This window comes from Psittacula echo (assembly GCF_963264785.1).
Source record: "Psittacula echo genome assembly, chromosome: 10".
NCBI lineage: Eukaryota > Metazoa > Chordata > Aves > Psittaciformes > Psittacidae > Psittacula > Psittacula echo.
This window is the reverse complement of record NC_137741.1, coordinates 19,752,525-19,774,983: the sequence shown is the minus strand read 5'-3', so window position 1 is coordinate 19,774,983 and position 22,459 is coordinate 19,752,525. Positions and strand designations below refer to the sequence as shown.

Here is a 22,459-nt window from a genome sequence, read left to right as displayed (position 1 = left end):
CCGCAGCGCCGCCTGGCGGCCCGGAGGACCCGTCCCTCCGCGTCCCCACCCTCCACGGCGTTTTTCTCATCTATTAATCACTTAAAAAGACTTAAAACCTCCAAATACCCTTAAACTTTAAACCTTCTGGGGTTGGCGTCAGGGATGACAACGCTCCGGTGGCTTGAGTATTCGCTCGGTTTTATTCAAACGGCAGAGGTGAAGTACAAACTGTAGTTACAGAGCGATTTGTTTCCTTAAAAACAGCCTGTGTTTTACATAATTCCAAACAACTTTCAAAACTAAGTTGTTGAACAGTTTCACCTAAAAGGCTGGGGTTTGGTTTTAATCCATTTAAAAAGGGAGCTGAATGAAAGCAGTCAGAATTAAAAGCGGTTATATGTATTTTTTCCACTCTAAAAGGAGGAAAGTGAGGATGCAGGTACAGATAGTTCACCCCAGATTCCCACTGTGAGGGCTCTAAGCTCCTAGAAATATCCTCAACTCCCAGTGCAGCTTTTTCTGAACCATTAGTGGGTCGTTTTACCTGAATAAAACCTGAAATCCTAAGGGAAGTATCTGCTGCACCTGGCTACAACTGCATGTCACACTGCTTCTAGGTCAGAACACAAGTATCACATTAAATTTACATGACAAAAATCAACAGAAATAGGGTCAATGCATCCACAGTAACCTCTCCTGTCCTAAAACACCCACTAGACTGAAAAGAACGATGACAGTTTCATTTAAATAGTGTGAATTTAAACGTTAGAAGAAAGGGGCAATAAAACCTAAGCCCATGTTATCACTGAAGAACAAAAAGTTGCAAGTAACGATTTTAATTCCCAAAACAAACCCAAACCATACAGGTCCTTTCGTGTTTCCACAAAGATTCTCCTAAAGGATTGGATTCATTTTGGTGTAGAACAGAAGAGGGAGGATCGCTTTGCTGCCAGACTAAAAATCAAAGACAAAACCACAAGAAGCACTACCAGCAGATAACTTAAAAAGCGCCGTGTGAACGATCACTACCGGTTACATCAAAAATATGATACATTTACTTCTTTCATCTCTTAACATTATAAGATAGAGGTTGGGCAAAGTGCACCAAAAAACTGATGCATGATAGTTCCAATACGTTAAACAAAATGTACTATATTAGAACATTAAGAGTTAAAAATTGATGTTGACTTCTCGTCCAAATTCAGATGGCTTACCGCGTCCTAGAAATCCTCTGGAAAAATGAATTACCAAGTTCTGACTTCACCTTCTTTCACAGTATTCCAGGTGATGAAAACGTACTCCTAATGGAGAGGTGAAGGATAATTATTCGCTATTGCATTTCAATTACTGTAACAAACTAGTGTCACATTTTAGCAAGATCTCCCAGCAGCGTCATAAAGCGTGTCCCAGTTTTTCCACCCAGTGTTTCCGCTGTAACAAGTCACTCCAGCACCCACCCGGCTCCAACCCAACACTGACCCCAGTGCAACCCCCTGTGAGGAGCTAATGGTTTATTCACCCTCTACCAATTATTCATCTTGATTCCCATGTTTGTAGAGTAATATTATTGTAAAATCTAACTATTGCAGCACCGGCATTGCTGGTTTAGTTTCTAGGAAGAGCGATGGATCCAGGTGCTGCTGGATTTGCTATACATTTTAATTGAACAAGTGTAATATACAATTCATATTTGAACATTATGCCATCCAAGTCCACACAATGTCCATCGGATAAATCAATGTGATGTTGCAATAAAATACACGATCTGCTTGAGTTAATAAAGTTCCTCATCACGTATCCGAGATAGATCCAATGCCTTTTAGTATCAGACTGAAGCCAGAAATAACCAAGTGTGCTTTATGCAGGCGAGCATTCTGACAGTATTTAATGGTTTGCAGCATCTGCTTGTCGAGGCCAACCTTCTTCCTCCACACCAGAATCATATTCTTCCTCAGATGAATCTTTAGTGGGAGCCCTATAATTAAAATGAACTGATCAGATACTTCAGATACAGTTTCTGTAGCTTATGGTCAACATGTGAAAGCTGCCCTGACAAGCATTTGCCTGCTAAATGACCTTCTAAGCTGAAAATGATGCCATGCAGATTACTACCAGTATGCACTCTCATTACTGAGAGCAAAAAAGCTGTTGAATTCGGTTAAGTCATTTGATTTAATCAATGAATTTTGTATTTCCAGCAAATACGAATGGTGGTGCTCTACAAAATCCCATAAAGCAGCCATCAGTGTAAGTAATCAGTATCTGTAAAGCAGGATACTCTCCACTCCAACTACCCCTCTTGAGACACAAGCTTCAGCACAGAGAGGAATACAAACCATGTACCTCAGTGGAGGAAGTTACCCCCAAAAACTTGTCAGGGATAAAAAACAAGCCAGAGTTCCTCAATTTCAGACCTATGTTTTTAACCTGACCCATTTCCTCTCAACTCTATCCTTTGTTCACTAAAATCAAGACAGTTTTGTATTCCTAAATCCAGCTTTTTCCCCCGTGCTTTCAGCATTCCACCACAACATTACCACAATACAGCCTTTACAACACCAAATTGTTTTAAGAGTTCAGCAAATCAGTAGATGTGCCTTTGTGGCTCTTCTTTCTTCTTCACTGCAAAAGCAATGGAGAAGAAAACTGCAGCAGCCTGCATAAAAATCAGCCGCAGTGACAGAAAGCAGTAGGTGAAAGGAAAAGGTTCCATTTCAGGAATTTCAGTAGAGTCACAATTAAACTTCAGCTTTTTACTGTTAACTTATGATGCTTATAATTCACTTCTATTTCTACAGGTATACACACACACACAAAAGTCTTAAAGTAACTTCATATGCAAGTTTATTTTTAGATTTCTATTTAAACCCTAATGCAATACAACCCCAAATTACTCCAAAGCCCCTAGACAGAATAGGCACTAGTTCAGCTGCGTGCAGCATACAGAGACTTGGATCCCTTTTAGGTTGTGTGCATGGTTGTGTGTTTATAAGCTTGTTCCTACAGCAAGCAGCAGAATACCTGTCTAGCTGTATAACTCGTCTGCTCTGAAACATCTGTTACGGTTTTACCTAATGTATCCTGGCTCTTTTTTGCCTTCTACAACATCTTTGTCAACTTCCACGCATACAATGTCAGAATTGGGCACTTCAAACATGGGCTCCAGCAACAGCTTCTCCTGTAAGAAAATGGAAGGGGCAAAAAGTTAGTGTATATCACGTCAAATATTTCTTCCACATAACAATATGGTCAGGAAGTGATTTTCAGAGCTAGAGAGTTTCCTTGGAAGAAAAGACTTCTTGCATCCCATGGAAGACCCAAACTAAGTGCAGCTGTGACTGAAAACTGTCATGTTTAGGTCCATATACAAAAACATAAGTAGCTTCATTTACTCAACATGAAAATTTACTCACCATTATAGATCGAAGGCCTCTTGCACCAGTTTTTCTTTCCAGGGCCAGTCTGGCTATAGCCTTCAATGCATCTTCAGTTACATTTAATTCACACTACATAGAGAAAAAATGGTAATTTTATTTGTTTCATTTATAACTCCAGAGTGGGTTGACTGTGACAATGCAACTGAAAATAACAGCAGTGATTTACTTGTTACAGACCAAAACAATCAACATTTAAGCTTCAGCTACTCTTTGGTTTTGACTAATTTTACCAGAATTTACTATGTCCCTTTATCTCTACAGTACATGAAGTGGCTGTCGATGCCTACTGGGCAAGGTCAGGGATGTTCATTTGAACATGAACATCAAGAGCAGCTCAACTACTTCCAGATTACTCACCCCACAAGGACAGTTACCCACTGTAAACCAGTCAGGTTTTAACCAGTTTGCTTACATTTTCTTTCACAGTGGGGAGGTGCACATGTCGGGGGAAGAAGCGATTTCCACTGCTATTTTAGATCGCTTCAACACTGTATTGATAAACAAGAATACTGAAGAGTCCCCAAATAAAAACTTCAAACCTTATCCATGCTGAACAGGGCCTGGTACTGAGGAACCACAGCATTTCGCGGCTCTGTAAGAATCCGTACAAGGGTTTTCTCGTCCAGGCTGTGCAGAGGAACCACCACGGGCAAACGTCCCACAAACTCAGGAATCATGCCGAACTCGATGAGATCCCTGGCTTCGACATGACGCAGCAAGCGATCTTTCTCTTCAATTTCTTCTTGGGGATCAGACTCTCCACTTATATTAGCAAGATCAGCAGCTGCTGCAGCCCTTCTGCCTTTGCCCATGTTAGCTGGTGTGCCAAATCCTAGATACTGCAACACAAACATGTTATGCTTATAGAGTTATAATAGTTACAATTTTTCAATGTAACTAAATCACTTTCTATGTGCATTAAAAAAACCTGGAGTGACTGATTATGTCATTACATACAGACTCAAGAAATTACTTAAGAGTAAAACTACACCCCTTGCACAATCAGTTCCTTACAACATTTAATTCCCTCAGTAAAGTATCAAGACACCAGCCTAACAGCAAGGTTATTAATGCATCCTCATCAGTTTACACATCCCAGTGATGCTAAAAATGGCTCTTCAGATGTTAAGCAAATGCATGCAAGTGTGCTTACATGAAAAGCTACCTGAATTATCATAAAATGTGGATTTCAGTCAACTCTCTTGCTAGAAACAGGGTGCACATTTTGTTAGAAAGCTGCAGCCACAAGAACTCTGTCCCCAGACATGAATACAGAACACAGTGAACTGAATGACCAGGTATTTTAAGCTGATGACAGCTTTTAGCACCATTTGCTCAAACTATTGAGTATAAACAGTGAAAGTCTTTTTCTAGGGATATCCAAGGGTTTTCTCAGCTTCCTACTCAGGACACTCCAACTGAAAGAAATCCTATTACAATTGCTGCGACTGTTTCACATACTCTGTCTTTAAGAAACACTCGGCATTGCAACAGCGTAAGTTTACCAGGTAAGCTGGAACAGCAAGTGGTCTCCCAACAGCCTTTCACCCTCCCTATTTGCATATGCTAAAAATATCTCTGTGGAAGCAGAGATCACTGCAAGCTACTTAAGCCTACTAACAATAGGCTTGTTCTTTGAGCCTACCTTTCTTAGGCTTGACCTCAGGTACTCAGACAACAGATGGAAACCCCCTGCTCTATAAACATAGTGGGTTTATAAATACAGCACAACCTTTAAGAGTCTCTACTGTGAACAGTAACAAATACATTAATTTTTCAGTTCAAATACAGCTGGATGCACTCACTTTTTCATTCTTCCTCCTGCTGATAATTCGGTCCAGACCATTAAAAGCACCAGAAGCAACAAAGAGGATGTTTGTTGTGTCAACCTGCACCGTTTCTCCACGTAGTTTACGAGAATTCTTTTCTGGAACGTTTACTATTGTGCCTTCGAGTAATTTTAACAAGCCCTAAGGAGGAAAGAAGACATAAGCAATGAAAAAGTTCCACTGTGCAGCATCATATAAGGCAGCACACCAGCCTGTGCTGACTTTCACAGAGGTACTTGCATTCTTTAATCCCTTAAGCCTTTATAGTAACAGCAAGTGCCTAAAGAAATCAGTTTTCTATACGATCCCTCTCAAGATAGACAAAAGTCTTCCTTTCATGTGACTTCCATGCACATTGTGAGCCATACTTAGCAGTAAGTTGCTTTAAGGGTTTTGTTGAAACAAAATGCTTTCTGTTCTCTCCTACATTATGCAACTTTGCTATCTGAATCCTGCAAAGACGTTTTTCAATTAAAATGTTTCTATGAAGCAGTCATGAGTTTTATTTTGAAGGAAGAGGAAAGACAAGGGTTTCAAAAGGTTAATAATCAGGGTACTATAGAACTATGACTCTAGATACCCCCATGCCATCGGACATACAACAGAATGATATACAGACTTGTTGGGCTGTTCCCTTACAAAGCAAAATCACTCCACAGAAGTACTCACTTGTTGAACACCTTCTCCTCCAACATCCCGTAACTGATGAATGCCAGGAACACTGCCGATCTTATCTACTTCATCCAGAAAAACAATTCCTGCAGTTACAGAAGATGGATTTAAGGAAGACTCCACTTTTTAAGAGAAGCAAAAACTTACACATAGGGAAGAACATAATTTAAGACAGCAGCAGTCTGTACAATACTTCCTACAATACTTCTGTATTGTAGGTTACAAAATGTACACAATCTTGTCAAACTATGGACAAGAAGAAAAGCTACATGATGTGCATAGAGCTCTCTTCAGGTTTGTTATTCCTGATTTAAAGTTCAGGTACATGCAACAGGAATACCAATTACAGAAGTACTGGTGGTCCCATTAGAGCACTTACGCGAGTTTAATAGAGTCTATGAATGAACTTCAGAAAACATACTGCAAAAGTTTACCTTGCTGAGCTTTCTCTACATTGTAGTTGGCATCTTGGAGGAGTTTTGCAATGACAGATTCAATGTCTTCACCAACATAGCCAGCTTGGGTCAAGGTAGTACAATCACAGATGGCAAAGGGTACGTCTAGGCATTTAGCTAGAGTCTGAGCCAGCAAGGTTTTACCTGATAAATAAAACCTGTATGTTACGACCACTACTCATTTCTCTAGAGCACACAAACCCAAATATTTACCATAGAGTCATCATTACTGTTATTAGATACTCTAAATGATGCCAGCATGCTCATATATTCATATAAGAATATTTTCCAAGGCAGCTAGTTTTCATAAGCAGTGTTTTTTACATTGGCAAGCTGTATTTCTCAATTAAACTAATAGTACACGTTTGAGGTAGCTTGAAATGCACACAGTATCACAAATAAATCATCACACGACAACAGAAACCAGAATACATGTACTTGCATAGATTAAAGATTAAATAAATCAGGAGTCCTTTGCAGACACTCAGGGTACAGTGCAAAGTCCAACTGCTCCTGCTTTGAAGTTGGGGAGAAACAGAATTAAAGTATTATTTAGTGAATGTTCTCCCAAATAGCCTGAAGAATGCTGTCACCTCAGCACAAACACTCTCACTTCTTATGAACATACAATTATCAGTTCTCTTTTAACCCCCCTGCAACTGATTGGTCCCAGAGGTGGAACAACACTTTCTAACTGCAGCATCTCAGCTTGCCATCTAAACACAGAAACTTTAAATGCATTTCATTACAGCTGAGTGAAAGTTGCACTTTTTAACCAGGCAGTAAGGAAAACCACACGAGTAGAGCTCCTTCCTTTTCAAGGCCATTTAGCTCAGCTTCTTACCATGGCATGAAAGCACAAAACACCCAGTTTGGAATCCATAGTTTGGCTTTTTTATACACCAAACTGGAATAATCACAGAAAGAGGAAAATCATTCAATAACGATCAATGGCAGGAAAAATCTGAGACCTATAAAACCACGTAGCTGTAAAATACCTGATCCAGTTGGTCCAAGCAGCAAAATATTACTTTTTTCAAGTTTTATGTCATCATTGGGTGAATCTAGGACTTCTCCTCCCCTTTTTTCCTGAGGTATCTGCTGGTTCATTTGTTGCTGCATTGATGCTCCCAAAGCGTTACCGTGTGGACTGATTCCAGCAATCTGCAGAAGTTCTGAAGAGGACAATAACAGAACTGTGTGAGCACCAACAGAAGCTTTAATGCAAAACAAAAGCTTGGTGGTTCTGTTTAGTTCTGCAAATCTCTAATTCTAGCTATAGAGAAGTTAACAGATAGGACAGCAACAGAAATATCGCACAATTATTACAAAAACATGAGCTTCAACTATATTTCTGCACAAATATATTTGCATATATGAAAAGAATTATCTAAAAATATTCCTCTACAGTGATAACAAGAGAAATTTTCAGGCCTTACAAATTAACTCATTTTAACTGCAATTTTTAGTATTTTTTAGAACACATGAGAAGAAATGAACCCGAAGTGTTGAACTCTATGATGAAAAAGTACAAGAACTGGTTTACTGTGACGAGTTCAAAAGCAGGGCACAGGTCTACTCTCAAGACTTAAACAGCTGTCTTATTTCAGTTATTACAGGTTTTGGCCATACACATGCATATGGAGACTGAGCTGGATTTTCTTCTTTCAGAGCACTAGTTTCAATTGGTTTGCAGGGTAGAATTTTAAAGATCAAGCAAACTGGTTGGAAGAGGTGTAACTGGGATTACAAACTGGTCTACACTAGGCTAAGAAGTTCAATAGCCACTGAGAGTTCTGGTGGACTGAAAATAAACATAAGTGACATCACTCAGACAAAAAAAGAGAGCATTCTGAGGTTCAAGGTGACAGTGCCTTTTAAGAGTGCAAATACCCTGCAGTTGCATAACTTCCCTTATTATCTATCTTACATGATACTCTGTGTGGTATTACTAATATAACCGCATCTCAGATAATTCAACTTAACTTTGCTCTACTGAGAATAATTCTAAGAACAGGTAATTATTTAACCAGCTTCACAAAAGGTATTTTTACAATTTACCTGCTTTCCACCTAGAACTAGATAAGGAGTCAAATCCCAGTCAGCCCTTTTAAAGCCACACTCAATGCCATCAATTAAATTTACTTGCAGAAGAAAAGCAAACAGGATTTCAGCCAGCATTTCAAGCTAGCAGTCACTAAAGACTATTCTACATTAACACGGAAAGAGTAGATATTGCAGAGGAGGACATGAGGAGAGAGTTCACTTACTTGTAAATCTGTACTCATCCTCCCGTCTTCTGATTTCTAATTCTAAGAGAGAGGATGAAAAAAGTAATAAATATAAGTTTACAAAAGTTTATAAATTCTCCACCTCTTGCCCTCTTCTGAATACGTCTCATCATTATGTATGAAGGCATTTCTAACACGAAATCCTCACATGAATTAGTTTTTATTGCTGCCAAAATTAACCCAAACCCCAACCTGCTTTTAAAATGACAAAGTTTTCTGCTACTTAAACAAGTAACAATCCATTGCCTCTGATTAGATTTTAGTTTTAAAACCACTTACATAAAGGGGGGAAAAAAATGCAGTAATGTAATTTTGCTTAAAAAGGCTTCCCTAAACTCTCACATTTAGATCTGAGTATTACAATATAACATTTCCCATATTTTAAAGTACTGTTACAAACATTCTCTGCCAGTCCCTCCGGTTATGCACCATTTTATTTCCCTGTAGAGGGTCAGGAACTTCCCAGTGCCAAGTACACAACTACTCTCCTACCATTACCAAAACAGTGCTACTCATGTTCCCTCCTCAGTTAAAACACTTCTTTATGTAAATTCAAAAGCAAAGCAGATTTCTGTTTGCTCAGCATACTGTTTTTGGTAAGAGAATACACAACACCTTAAAAAAAAAAAAAAATCAAGGTACACTCTGAATCAGAGACAGTAACTTAAACCTACTTCTAAAAATAAATTAAGATCAACATAGCTACATTCTTACTCAGTAGCAAAAGTACTGCCAAGAGTAACTCCATCTACACCTACTAGATATGGAACAATGCTATGGTGACCAGCAGATGCTGCCAACAGCAGCCAAGTGAGGTTGGAAACCCAGCTATTCATCAAATTACCTATGCGAAATAGTATCTTCATGATCTGCATTGTGGCTTGCTGATTAAGCAGCAGATTTACTGTTAAAGCAGTAAATGAGATTAGAAAGTAAAATTTAGGAAGCTTGCTTTATAAAGTTAAATATTTAATAACACGTGTCAGTAAAGAAGCTAAACATTTAATACAGAAGGCAATACCCATGGCAGCACAGACCTTCTAGATTACTCTTTAAAGAAATCACATAAGTTCACATAAAGTAAAAATTAGATTTAATAGAAATTCCTTTAGATCATGTCACTTGCAGAACATCTAACATCAAAGTAAAAACTTTGTCAGGTTTCTTAAGCAAGGGCCCTGACTTGGTAAGTTTGATTTGACCAGAAGAAATATCAAACATCATACAAACCCCTTGGTGTTAAAGAAGTCTGCTTTTCAACTTCTGCTTGCTGTCTCAGGTTAGCTGGGATATTATTGTAGATCCTCTTGTAATGATTGTACACAGCAACTGAAAGCACCTTCTTGGCAAAACACTGACCAACAACGTATTTGTCGAGGTAGTTGTAAATCTGAAAAATAACTCAATCTTAATAACACTTTTAATCACCTTACAGCAGAATATCGTGCCAAAGATGGACTCTGGCCTAAACCAATCACTACAGAACTAAGAAACAGAAAGCCAACAACTAAAATACAGACTATATCCCTGTTGTTAAGTTTACTTAAAACCCTGGAGCTTACACATTCAGGCTGCATCTCTCAGTTCTCCCCTACTAATATTTAAAGTCATTGTCATTTTCACCCAAACTTGTAAGAACAACAGAAAGAGCAGCCTACCCAGGAGCTATGTGCAGCTTCAAAAAAACCACTGCAGTCCACTAGAACTGAGGAATACAATAAGCTCCCTCACTACTCAGGAGAGGGAAACCAAATGATTTAAGATGGGTCATGGTCAGAAGCTAACCAGCCACAGTTCTCACTCAGAAACAGGACAAATCCAAGGTTCTGCAGCTAGAGAAGGAAGCTGGTACAGAATCAGGGTACAGAATACATCAGGGTACAGAATATGCCAAGAGCAGGAAACAGAAGATACTGCAGTTGGTGAGGATTGAGGTTAGCCTCAGGGTCACAAGGAGAAAATGAAGGTACTGGACTTCAGTCACAAGATGAAGGCAGAGGAAAAACAAGCCCAACTGCTTCTATTGGATCTGCTTGTTTCCTTTATCAGTGCTCTGCTGGGTCACATAGCTCCGAAAGGTTTAATCTTGAGCTAATCATCTTTATTATTTGTTGCTCCAACCATTACACACCTGATGCAGATTAAGAAGCAAAACATTCCACCATGCTGCAACACAAGGAAACACTGGAGTGACATTAAGAACCAAACCTTTTTCGGTGGAGGCGGTGGCTTCTGCTGGAATGCCAATTTCACAGCTTCTGCTGCTGACTCGGGCTCTTTAATGATGCTCTTCTTTGTGTCCGCCTCTGACAGTACAACGAAAAAATGGTGACACTTTTCACACTTCACAAAGCGGGTGGAAGCTGCAGAAAAAGTAAACCAAAAGAGTAAGAGGAATCCTTTAGACAGCATTCATTAAACTGCCCAAGTTGCTCATACATGGAACAAGCACCTGTAAGACAGCACAGCCACCTCTGTGTTTACACACTTCCCCTTCACTCACCTTCAGAGCTTTAAAAGCAATTATTGGACTATGAAATTTGACACAAAGGGAATACAATTTGCCTAAAAAGTCACAATCCAGGGCAGCAACCAAACAAGCGATGAAAAAGTAAACATCTATTTCATACTTATTCAGTAGCACTACATATAGAAGAGGAAACTTTGCACCTCAGAGCAGCGCAAAGTTAATGAGGAGGTGTTCCTAACTCTCAAACTAACAGGCAAAAAAATGTGGTTACGGGTAAACTACCCTAAAGTGTGGGGAAGCAATCTACAGTCTCAAAGAGAGCAGGTTCAGGAAAGGAGAGATGTAGCAGCAGCTCCTTGACTCTGCATCCCACTGGCTGTGGAACACAGTGCAGCACGCTCAAGTCACCTAAACCCAGGACACAGAGAGCATCAGGATCACACAAAGGGCTCATCCCAAGCAGAAGCAGCTGTGGTATGCAACTGATGAGCAGGACTTAGATGTTTTGCAAGATCTTTTGCTTATTTATTTGTACTGTCAGGAAGAGAACAAATTTCTTTCAAATTCCAAAAGCCAAACCCCCCCACCACTAACTTTGTGAACTCTGTCTCAAGAAAACACAGAGACTGGTTTGAAGAGCCTGGTTATCTGCAGAGACTGGTTTCAAGAGCCTGTAAACTAGAACTTGCGCTACTTGTGTTTTCCTTTGGAAAAGCAAAGTTGAAATAGTGGAAAATAAGCAGTAGAGAAGAATGAATTTGTCATTCAAAATCGATCTTTTCTGACCGTATTACCATGCTATTAAATGCAAATCACATGCAACAGGACTGACTTAACGTAAATGTAGCAAAACATGAAAAACTTGCATCAACACCTCTGAAATCATACAAACTTCTTAGCAAATGCCCTGACCAGTGTAGTAGCAGCTGATTTTAATAATAGCCACTAGCAATAAATAAGCTGCTTATTTATAACTTCTTGTTGCCTCCCTATAGCTGGCATCAGCAAAGAGGGGTTTCTTTCAACCCCTTACACCTTATGACTGGGTAAATAAGACCAGCACGTTCTTTTAAGAACATAGTACATAATACTATGACCATCTCAGCTTTATTAACTCTACTTGCAAGAAAATCTGTCTAAAGGCTGGAAAGTTCTTCTGGCATCCTTCCATATTACTGTTACCTGCCTGATGGGAACAGGGTAGAGAACCACCTGCCTGCACCCACCCTGCTCACGTATCTGTTATTTAGCAACACTATTGTAGGAGAAAAAAAGCCCAAACTCTCCCTGAATGGTCACTCAAAACACTTCTGATACTCTTAGTGACCACAGTGCTACAAGGCTGCTGTCCTTCCTTATGCAATGCTAATAGCTTTATTAGTCAGCTGACAGCCACAAGAAAGTTGCCTCTTACAGATCCACAGGGATGGTAAACTAAATACAAAATAACGAGCAGGCTGTAAGAACACTATTGTGCATCTTTAAAACATCATTCACTGAAAAAATATTGTACAAAGTACATTTTTATCAATTACCCCAAACAACACAGATGAAGCATATTAGAGATCTTCTAATTTTCAGCAAGACCAATAGAACATCAGATTGGTTTGGACTGTAAAGGACCTTAAAGCTCACCCAGTTCCAACCCCCTGCCATGGACACCTTCCACTAGACCAGGTTGCTCCAAGTCCCTGTGTCCAACCTGGCCTTGAACACTGCCAGGGATGGGGCAGCCACAGCTTCTCTGGGCAACCTGTGCCAGTGCCTCAGCACTCTCACAGAGAAGAACTTTGTGCCTAAGACCTCATCTCAAGTGTCCCCTCTGGCAGGTTAAAGCCATTCCCCTTGTCCTGTCCCTACAAACCCTTGTCCAAAGCCCCTCTCCATGTTTCCTGTAGCCCCTTTAGGCACTGGAATCTGCTCTAAGGTCTCCTTTTAAGGAGCCTTCTTCTTTCCAGGCTGAACCAGCCCAGCTCTCTCAGCCTGGCTCCAGAGCAGAGCTGCTCCAGCCCTTAGAGCATCCTGATGGCCTCTTCTGGACTCTCCAGGTCCATAGCATCCATGGTTACACAGAAACATTGATGCATGGGGAGCCTGGGGAAGGAGACTTGGTTGTCAAAACACAGTCATATAACTGGCCAGTTTCTATCATCTACACAGTAATGTGGAGATAAGCATCAATGAGTTTTAACAGAGGAAAAGAAAAAATATAGGAAGTTTGCTCTAAATGTAAGGAAACCAAGTTTAACTACTGCTCCCTCCCTAAAACCAAGCATTCAAAACTGCAAACAACTCTGCTATTCTTAAATACTGACACGTTTCTTTTAGCAAACGTAAGAACACAGCAAAGAGCCTCCATGTCAAGTTACCTCACTGTTATAAAGTCCTCTGCAAATATTTACCATGTGCTAAAATGCAAGTCAAGAGCTATTTTTGCTTCGGGCAACGTTAACACAGAGGCTGCATTTGCAAAGAGATTTGTAAAGTTGGCAGGAGCTGACCTTGCCAAAGAGAAAGGCTGAGTTTTTACAACACATACAGGAAGCCAAAACAATTGGGGGATTAAATTTTAAAAACACTTGTTGAGATAATGGGCTGCTATTAAACTTCTATAATAAACATCAGGAAAAAGAGAGTAAGGAAATCCAGCTGTGGAGGATGGGAGCTGACTTGATGGTATCAGGTGGAGGCAGTAAAATCAGTGCTTAAACAAGGCTTTTTATGTTGATCAGCTTTACAGCTATTGGATTTCACTCCACATCTGAGGCTTACATCTTATTTCAGTGATCAGAAAACTCTTCTTACAGAGCCTAACAACACAAAGCAACACAGGAACTGCTGAGAAAGCATGTCCAAGCAAAATTCCTTTTGGTTTGCATCATATTGCTCCTTAGCTGTTAATTACTGGAAAACCATTACCAAGCAAATACTCCTGCAAGATTTGTGAATACGAAGGGAAGCCCCATTGAAAACAAACTCCACTGACCATCTTGCCCACTGCCACTCGATGGCAATTAATTCACTAATAATGTAGCTTTTAGTCAGTATTTTGTTCCCCTGCTTCTCAATAAATGTTTGAAAAAAACCTACTATTTAGAAACAAACTAATATTTCCCTTTGGCTTTAGACACTTACTTAAGGCTCTGCAGTTCAGTCATTCAAACCAGAACTGAAAGATCTCATCATTTTTCCTAACTAAGCAAAGGCTTATCCAAAAAATCAAATTACAGCATGTTTAATGCAAGCTGCAACCCATTCATTTTGGGCAGAATGGGGCAGAGATCTCTCTCATTAGTTTTTGCTTTCTTCTTTTTAATTGTTTTTAAGATAATTAGAACTTTGCTATTCTGTTCTCAAGTGCTTTAATGTTCTACAGTTTGGCTGGGAAGCAGCGTGCTCAAATGAAGAAACTAAACCAGAAGACAGGCCCATGACTCCCAGGGATTTCTGAGAAATCAGAGCAATTACAATCTTTGGTTTAATTTAAGTTACCAATTAACAGAGAACTGAGGACTGCTCTTAAGATGACCAGAATTCTGCTCTGCTCCGTTACCTCGTGACACTGGGCTTAGTTTGAACTAGTTAATAACAGATTCATTTAAAGGCTGTAAAATCTTTAAGCCTCAGAGTAGAACATGCAAGGAGGAGACACATTCAGCTATTCAAAGAGGGCTTCCCCATATTTTGACTTCCAAGCTCCTGATAGATCTGACCAGTTGCAACACTTTTTACAAGTGTAAAGCAGGTTTCCAGTCCCAAGTTCTTACAGGTTTTGCAGTATCAGTACTGGTGAATTGGAGATTGCATATAGAGGCCATTTTCTCCCATAATGCTAGTATGGATGAACCCTCTTCCCAAGGAAGTTTTCCTAACGATACTGACAACATACTAAACCACATCTCTGCTTTCCAGTGATAGACTGTGACTGTTCAATGGTGTTTCCAGATAAAAGCACAAACCTGGTAACAAGGGGAGCAAACACATCAGTGAAGTAAGAGAGTTTCAAAATGTCTCTGTCTACTCATGAATCATCTGATAAGAAGGTAAATGAGGTTAGAAATCCTTCCACTGATTTCAACCACACCTAGTCCAGGGAGAGGCCAACATACTGAATGCCACACAGGATTCTATTTCTGGCTCCATCAATTCCTGCCAGGTTTTTCAGAGAACCTCACTGCCTATAGTTTCAAACAAACAGAAAAAAGCTGATTGTTTCTGGGTAAAAAAAAAAAACAGTGGCTGAGGACTGATACTTGTATCTAACAAATATACTGGTATTATAGAATTGTTTTGTGATTCATGATGTTTGATCCTTTTTCTTAAATTGCATTTTATACAAATAACAGCAAAAAATAGCACATCCGCTCATTATTTTCACCCACGGCCACATTAACTGGTGTTGAACAAGTTTCTACTGACCCTGTCTTAAGCTTCCTAGCACACAAGTCTGATCATGACTTGCTGCTTCCTCCTTGAGCCCCACCAACTGACTGGTATTTGCTTTTTGACAACTATTTTCTAAGCTGGTCTCATAAGCACTGAAATAAGGAAAAATGTCTTCAAGTCTGATTAAACCTAAAGCATAACTGGCATTAATTTGGACTGTACTTCAGAAAAAGTAGCTATTGCTGCTGGACACCAGGTATCTGACACAGCTCGGGTTTTCTATTTGGACTTTCTAGCTTCCTATTTAGAATGTATTATGGATCTGACTTTGCCATGGAAGATCATGCTAGGAAGTCATCTGTCATACACTAATTCCTCTGCTGGATAAGCACTTTAATTAAAGTACATGCAGGATTAAAGGTTTATTATTTAGTAAACTGAAGACATATTATAAATGTGTGTGTGTGAAAATAAGTATCAGTAGTTAAAATAGTATTGTTTATGTGAGCATCTCTTCCACAGAATAAAACATAATGAACCACTCTAAAACCACCTATTCAGTTGCAGTCCGAATTCCACTACCACATTCTGCTCCACCACACACCATAGGAAATCACACAGATGTACCCACATAGACAATACACACTTACACCAATATGGCAAAAGTGTAATGGGAAGTTTTGACACTGTACAATTAGGTAGGTTAAAAGTTACCTATCAGAGTTATGTTAGATCACAAATACACTCATACCTGTATCTATTTAATAAAATATTGATTAAAACTTACACACAAAGGTCTCCACGTGTGTGCACAAGTCACCACACTTTGGGCAGCGCAGCTGGTTCCCTCCTTTCCCAGAGTTTCCAGAGCTGGACTTTTTACCACTCCCCTCACTGACAGATTTCTGAAACAGATTTCCAGACAATTAGCCCCCGACAATGGAGCTGTTACATGAGGCAGTTACTGGCGTGTTACAGAATCCAGTAACATGAATACTGCAATAGCTGGATGACAAAATAACTATTGCCAGGATTTGGTAATGTCTTTGAAAACTAAGAGCACAATATATACATTTTGAGTGTTCACACATCTGCATTTCCCAGGTATGCCAATTTTGGATCCCCAGGTAAGAGGCATCCCATATGTACATTGACTGGTACTAGAACAGTAACAAGCTCAACTGTGTCAAGAACGTTTTAATAGTATATTTCAATGCAATTTATTCTAACTCAGGGAAGAAAAGAAATCATACTTATAGATAGAGTAATTTCATTATCACCACTGTGTTGACTCTAAGGGTTTCTGAAGCCACAACTCCTCTCATGTCCTTGACAGCTGTAGCTATGCTGGCAGATAAAGAACAAGCCTCTTAAATTTCTTTGAAATATTTCATTTTTCACTTCTAAAGCAGAGTTCCCTACCAGAGCCCTACCTGCCTTTCTCTGTGTTACCCTGCCTAATGGTGTTGAAGGTTAACATTGTTTAAAATCTATATCCATTGAATGCCTTCATAATTTGATAAATAATAAAAGCTATTATATTTTAAGAAACAGCAAACATCTCTCTTCCCTTTTCTAAGGCAGTTCCCCATTTTCTTAAGCCTTGCTTGCTTACTCAGTTCTCCTTGTAACTCTTCTCAAGAAAAAAAGACTATAAAACTTTATCTTCCTCATTGGTTACAATACTTTAATCTGAACCTTCAGGACACACCTGTGTCATCTGGACAGCTCCTGAGATGTCACAACATGCTACACTAAGTTATTTCCTGTGAACTTCCAAAATCTTCTTTGCTGACTGAAGAGCAGTTTTATTCTCAGGTAATCATTTATCTGAAGAAGCTGTTTATTAACTAATTATAAAGAAAGACTAGAATAAAGCTAGAATAAAACTCTTCACAAACTTGTCTGGCTTTGTACAACTACCAAACCAGTGCTGAAAACAACAACTTCCAACGTACTTACTTTGAAACGCCTACTTGGGAATAGCAGGCTTTTGAAGGAAATTATGGTTCTGATCTCTTTCCTGAGATCCTGAAACCTGTTGTGGATTTCTAACATTCTACAAAGCTTTCAAGTGTCACTTTACACTAGGCAAAGAGATCTATAAAACTGCGAAAAGCTTTAAGGGATGTTTATAAGGTTTGCCTGCTAACAAATTCACAATATCATTTATTTTCTCTTCACTGTCAGTTGTAGCAATTTGAAGGATCAGAAAAGTCAGGAGTTAGAAAAAAATTCAAGAAGATTCTAATTGGAAGTATGGAAAAAACCTACTCATTTTATATAAGCTATTGAAAAACCTAATGAGTGGGGACTACCTTGTTTCCATCTCCAGAACCATCCTTGCTTGCACCATCCTTTGAAGCAAAGTACGCTGGTGTTTCTGAAAAGTTTCTAAGAGGGATTCGTCTCAGGGAACAAGTTTCAAAAGTCCCAAGTTTTCCTAAAACAGGGATGCGTGTACGGCCACAAGTGATACCTGAAATAAAAGGAAAACATGAAAATTAAACATTAAAAATACTCCAGTTCTAATCCCAATACCACCAAACCTCAGAATTTATTTACATTAAATGGAACACAAAGGTTTCAGCAACAGCACTTAATTCTGAGCATCCATATTACTCAGTATAAACTCTCTTCACCACCTTAACGTTCATCTCATTAGAAGCTGTTCATCTGATGTTTGGTCTGGATTGTCCCAAAATGATCCAAAATTAATTCCATTTTCTCTGTCAGACAATTGACAGCCCCATTGTCTCATTAAATAGGGAATATCCCAGTTATGAAACTGATCCTCACAGTGATAAACACAATCAACAACCAGCACTTAATGTGAAATAATTCAACCACTGAAATACAAAGAGACCCCTTTGAAGTGTCTCCTTATTACACAGAAGTTACCAGTGAAGTATCTCAGCCTCATGGACTACGCATCTGGATTTGGCTTTCACTTGTGAACTCTACTAAAAACCCGTTTCCAAGAGTTTGAGGTACCACTTGACAACACAAAGTTGTCCTGAGGAAAACCGAAAGGCAGCATCGTATTTGGCACATGCTGACAGACAAGCACAAGTAAATTCAGCATAATCTTAACTTTGTCAGGACAGCTTCTTGCCAACATGAACAACAAACTCTTTCAGCAACTGAACAGCCTCTTCCTCCTCTTGCAACAGCAGGCAGGATTACATTTCATGACTAGGTATGATGTGAATCAACATATGTCATGCTTGAGATTTCAACATCTCTCATGATCCTGATAAACAAGAGCCTGGAACCCACCTCTCCTATTTAAAGTGGCAAATTTCTCCCTTGCTCTCTAGTTTTGACAAGAACTTTGTGACTTGCTGACTGAAGAGCTGCAGAGTAACCATGACAATGGTAAACCTGCTGATAATACATGAATTTTCTGCTAGAGAGATGAGAGAATCCTATAGAAAACTCCAACACCTCTTCTAAAACAAGCATAAAAACACTAAGAATGTCAAGAGTAGTGCAGTTCATTTGCTTTGGAAGAGGTTAACAATGAAAATTAAGAGCTGGAATTTCAGTTGAAAGAGGACATTTAAGAACATTCACCTGGCTGCTGTAACAGGAAAAGTAAAGGAGAAAAGCATTATGGATGAGCCTAAATTTGCAAGGAAAACTCACACAGGCTTCTGCAAAGTCAGAGTCAAGAGGACCGTGTCAAATGAGATCTGATGTTGGTTTATTAACTTACATCCAGCTTCAGATTCCTCGAAGATGATCTGCAGTCATTTTAAACATGACTAAAAATGGAATCTTTGGAAAATCTGTACTTGCATTGCTTTTGTCTGTAAACATGAGGGAGGAATAACAATCATTGTGCTTTCCAATCCTGCTTTCCTCTGCTGAGTGCCACTGCCACACAGCAAAGCACTTTAGATTTCAAAGGATAAGCTATGAAAATATCACAGTAAACTTAAAAATACTGGCTCCCTTTCACACACAGTTGTGTTCTTTCAACTGAATCCGCAGACTACGTGTGCCAAGTGCACTTGTCAGTTGAGAATAAGCTCTGGTGTTATGTTTACAATGCGATAGCTGTTCTGCATAAATTGCTTCTCTTGGGGGCTTATTCCTCATAGATGGTTCCTTTATTGAGATTTGTTTTAGCACTTCTAAAGGGAACTGAGAAAAGACCCCTTAAATAGAAAAACCAAAATACTTCACCTCCCCTGAACAAAACCCCAAGTCATATGGCTTTTCTGCAATACAGGGAGATTTAGGCTGAAAGAATGAAGCACTAACACAGAAACTCAAATATTTTACCACCAAGCACTGCACGTGGACTAACAATCACTGATTTTAATTCAGAGAGCACCACTGATGCAGAAAATGCACTGAAAACTGTACTGGGTGGACTACAAAACTGCAGTGAGTTACAAGTGCCACGTTACTGCCTGCGTCCGTCTATTGATCAGAAACACTGCAGCTGTGGGGCTTCACTTCCAGCCTTTGACAGGACACTGGCAGCAAACCCAAGCCAGGCGGCAGTGCTACACCCACACTGTAAGGTTCTTGTTGTTGCTAACTCTTCACTCTCACAGTTTAGCTTTCTGGGAACATTAAACTCACTCTTCTTTATGTGCTGAACTCTAAAGGGTGGAGATAGGCTAAACAAGGGAAAAAGAAATCATGTTATTACTACATCAGCTTGTGGCTAAACAGGAAAACCCCGTCCCTGTGCTTATCACAAGGTCTGAGTGGTATTTTCTTGACAAAATCTCATTGTACAATTAAAGAATGAAGTACTAAGGAAGTTATCACAGCGACTTTCTGGCATAAATAAGCCCAGAGGCAGACTTTTCAGAAGAAATTAACATTCCAGCCCAACACCTGGCAATTTCCACTGAATGATCCAGACACTGATAAACGTTCAGCTATGCCACAGCTGACACTAGCACAGCAGTATCTGCTCACACACACCACCAGCAGTCACTGGGGTGGATGTCTGAAACAGTAAACTTAAAGGACATTTAAATGTTGTTGTAGCAGCAGTGGCACCTATCCAGGGTGTTCAGATTAGTGTGCTAAGAAATGGGAGGCTCCTTTGCACCTTATTAACCTTTAACTGATACTTGAGGAAATAAATACTGACTTTTGGGCCAAGCTTCAAGTACCTTGGAAGAATCTGTTGCCCAAGAAAGTGATAGGGAGACTGTGACAGAGGTCTCTCTGTCTCACAAGATACTTCATCAACCTGACTGATCCATGCACTCTGAATACTCTCAAGCTTGTACCAACCAGCAACAGCAAAGTACCTGCAGAACACATAATTTGTTACAACAAAAAATGCACCAAAATAAGATTATTTTTAAGGACTTTCAGGGAAAGCTGATGCATAAATAATCTTATTCCTCTGTATCTGTTTTAGTCTCCTTTGTTCTTTCACATCACTTTTAAATCTTAAGTTTTAAGCAAGAAAAAACCCCACAAACTTAAAAAATATATAGTTCTGCAGTGAATTCAGAATGTTACTTGCTTTGAAGTTTATTATTTCCATGGGTTTACATGAGGCCAGGCAGGCTGGAGGTGAACTGACTGGTTCTCACAGGTGATGTCAGACATGTAAATGTGAACTCAACTGCAATGAGTTAACTTGCCTCTTGAAGGCAATAAATCATCTCTGACTTGTCAGGCTACTGCTGAGGGTACAATTAGAATCTTGTGGCAACAGCAGAGACTTTCAGCATGATTTAGTGGTCGTCTGCCTTTTCCCAAGCAGCACAGGGCACATCAACCCTCTCTACCCACAAGAATACCATAAAAAGGACAAAAGTAGTAGAAAAAGAACAGTCTCCTCTGCTTCAACTTCCAGTAAGTGTTTTGCTGAGTTTCACCCTTCCATCAAGTTGGAAATAACTACTATTTGCTATGTGAGCCAAAGTCTTTATGAGAAACATTTCAAGTTTAGGCTGCAAAAGATAGGCTTTTACTCAGTCAGCTAAGCTCGCTACTAGCACTGCAGGGTAACACACACTGTGCGACTGCTGCTCACAATCACTTCTGTCGAAATAAGCTCTATTATTGCATTACATTGCCCAAAAGGTGTTTCAACGGGGGACTGTTTTCCGGAACTTCACACTGTGGAACGCTGCCCTTCACCCTGACGCGTCACCGGCCGTCCCCTCGCACCACCCGGGTGACAACAGCGAAAGATTAACAGGAAAAGGAAAGAAACAAAAACCAAACAGGCCAGTGCAGGCTCCGCGGCCCCGCTGAAGCCCTTATCGCCGCGCTGCAGCACAGAGCTCCCCCGCTGGCCGCCGCCGGGCTCGTCCCCCAGCAGCGCCTCCGGAGCGCGGCGCTCCCCGCTGACACCGCTCCGGCAGCAACCCAGCGGGCTCCGTTCCCCCCGGCAGCAGCGTTGTGAGGGGCGAGGAGAGCTGACAGCCGGAAGTAACGGGGCTGCCCCTCAGGGGAGCCGAAGGCCCCCCCCGCCCACCTCCGTGAGGCCCCAGGACAGAGGGCCCAGCCCCGCCGGGTGTAACGCCAGGCCGCGGCGGGGGAGGACGGCGGTTACCTCTCCGCGCGGAAGGCAGCGTGGAGCCCAGAAGGCGGGCGGCGGCAGCGCAGCTGTGGCAGGCGGACATGGTGCGGCCGCGGGCCCGGCCCGCTCCCCCCGCCGCCGACTAGGCCTCGCTGGCAGCGGTGCTGCGAGCCCCACCCGCGCCGTAAACACCCCCCTCCCCCGCGCGGCACCGCCTCAATGACGGCAGCGCGCTGCCGCCCGGCGTCACCGCGCAGACTACCGCTCCCGGCGGGCAGCGCGCAGGGCGCCTCCCCGACACCGGCCGTGCAGCCGCCCGGGGCACCATGGGAGATGTAGTCCGGGAGCGAAGAGCGGGCGTGGGCCCTGTCGCGATGCATCATGGGAAATGTAGTCCGGGCAGCAGCGCCTCCCGCCTCCCGCAGC

General features: G+C 40.8%; 1 protein-coding gene across 7 annotated transcripts; it reads right to left on the bottom strand.

Moving 5' to 3' along the window:
- Positions 1–168: 168 nt before the first annotated feature.
- Positions 169–22,263, bottom strand: CLPX (caseinolytic mitochondrial matrix peptidase chaperone subunit X). Of its 7 annotated transcripts, XM_080626037.1 has the most exons (16): positions 22,067–22,263; positions 17,841–18,001; positions 16,310–16,427; positions 10,875–11,029; positions 9,897–10,056; positions 8,646–8,687; positions 7,374–7,550; positions 6,355–6,519; positions 5,918–6,006; positions 5,225–5,389; positions 3,959–4,258; positions 3,396–3,488; positions 3,054–3,160; positions 1,902–1,957; positions 1,197–1,283; positions 169–936 (listed from the first exon to the last, which is right to left on the bottom strand). In XM_080626037.1, exons 1-15 carry the CDS (start codon positions 22,134–22,136, stop codon positions 1,243–1,245), a joined length of 1,899 nt encoding a protein of 632 aa, XP_080482163.1. In that variant the 5' UTR covers positions 22,137–22,263; the 3' UTR covers positions 169–936; positions 1,197–1,242. The 7 variants fall into 7 exon arrangements, 6 of the variants coding, with proteins under 6 accessions (XP_080482163.1, XP_080482162.1, XP_080482165.1 ...); XR_013957717.1 differs by having other exon boundaries at positions 169–1,283; positions 1,502–1,957; positions 22,067–22,261; XM_080626036.1 differs by having other exon boundaries at positions 169–1,283.
- Between the last annotated feature and the right edge of the window lie 196 nt (positions 22,264–22,459).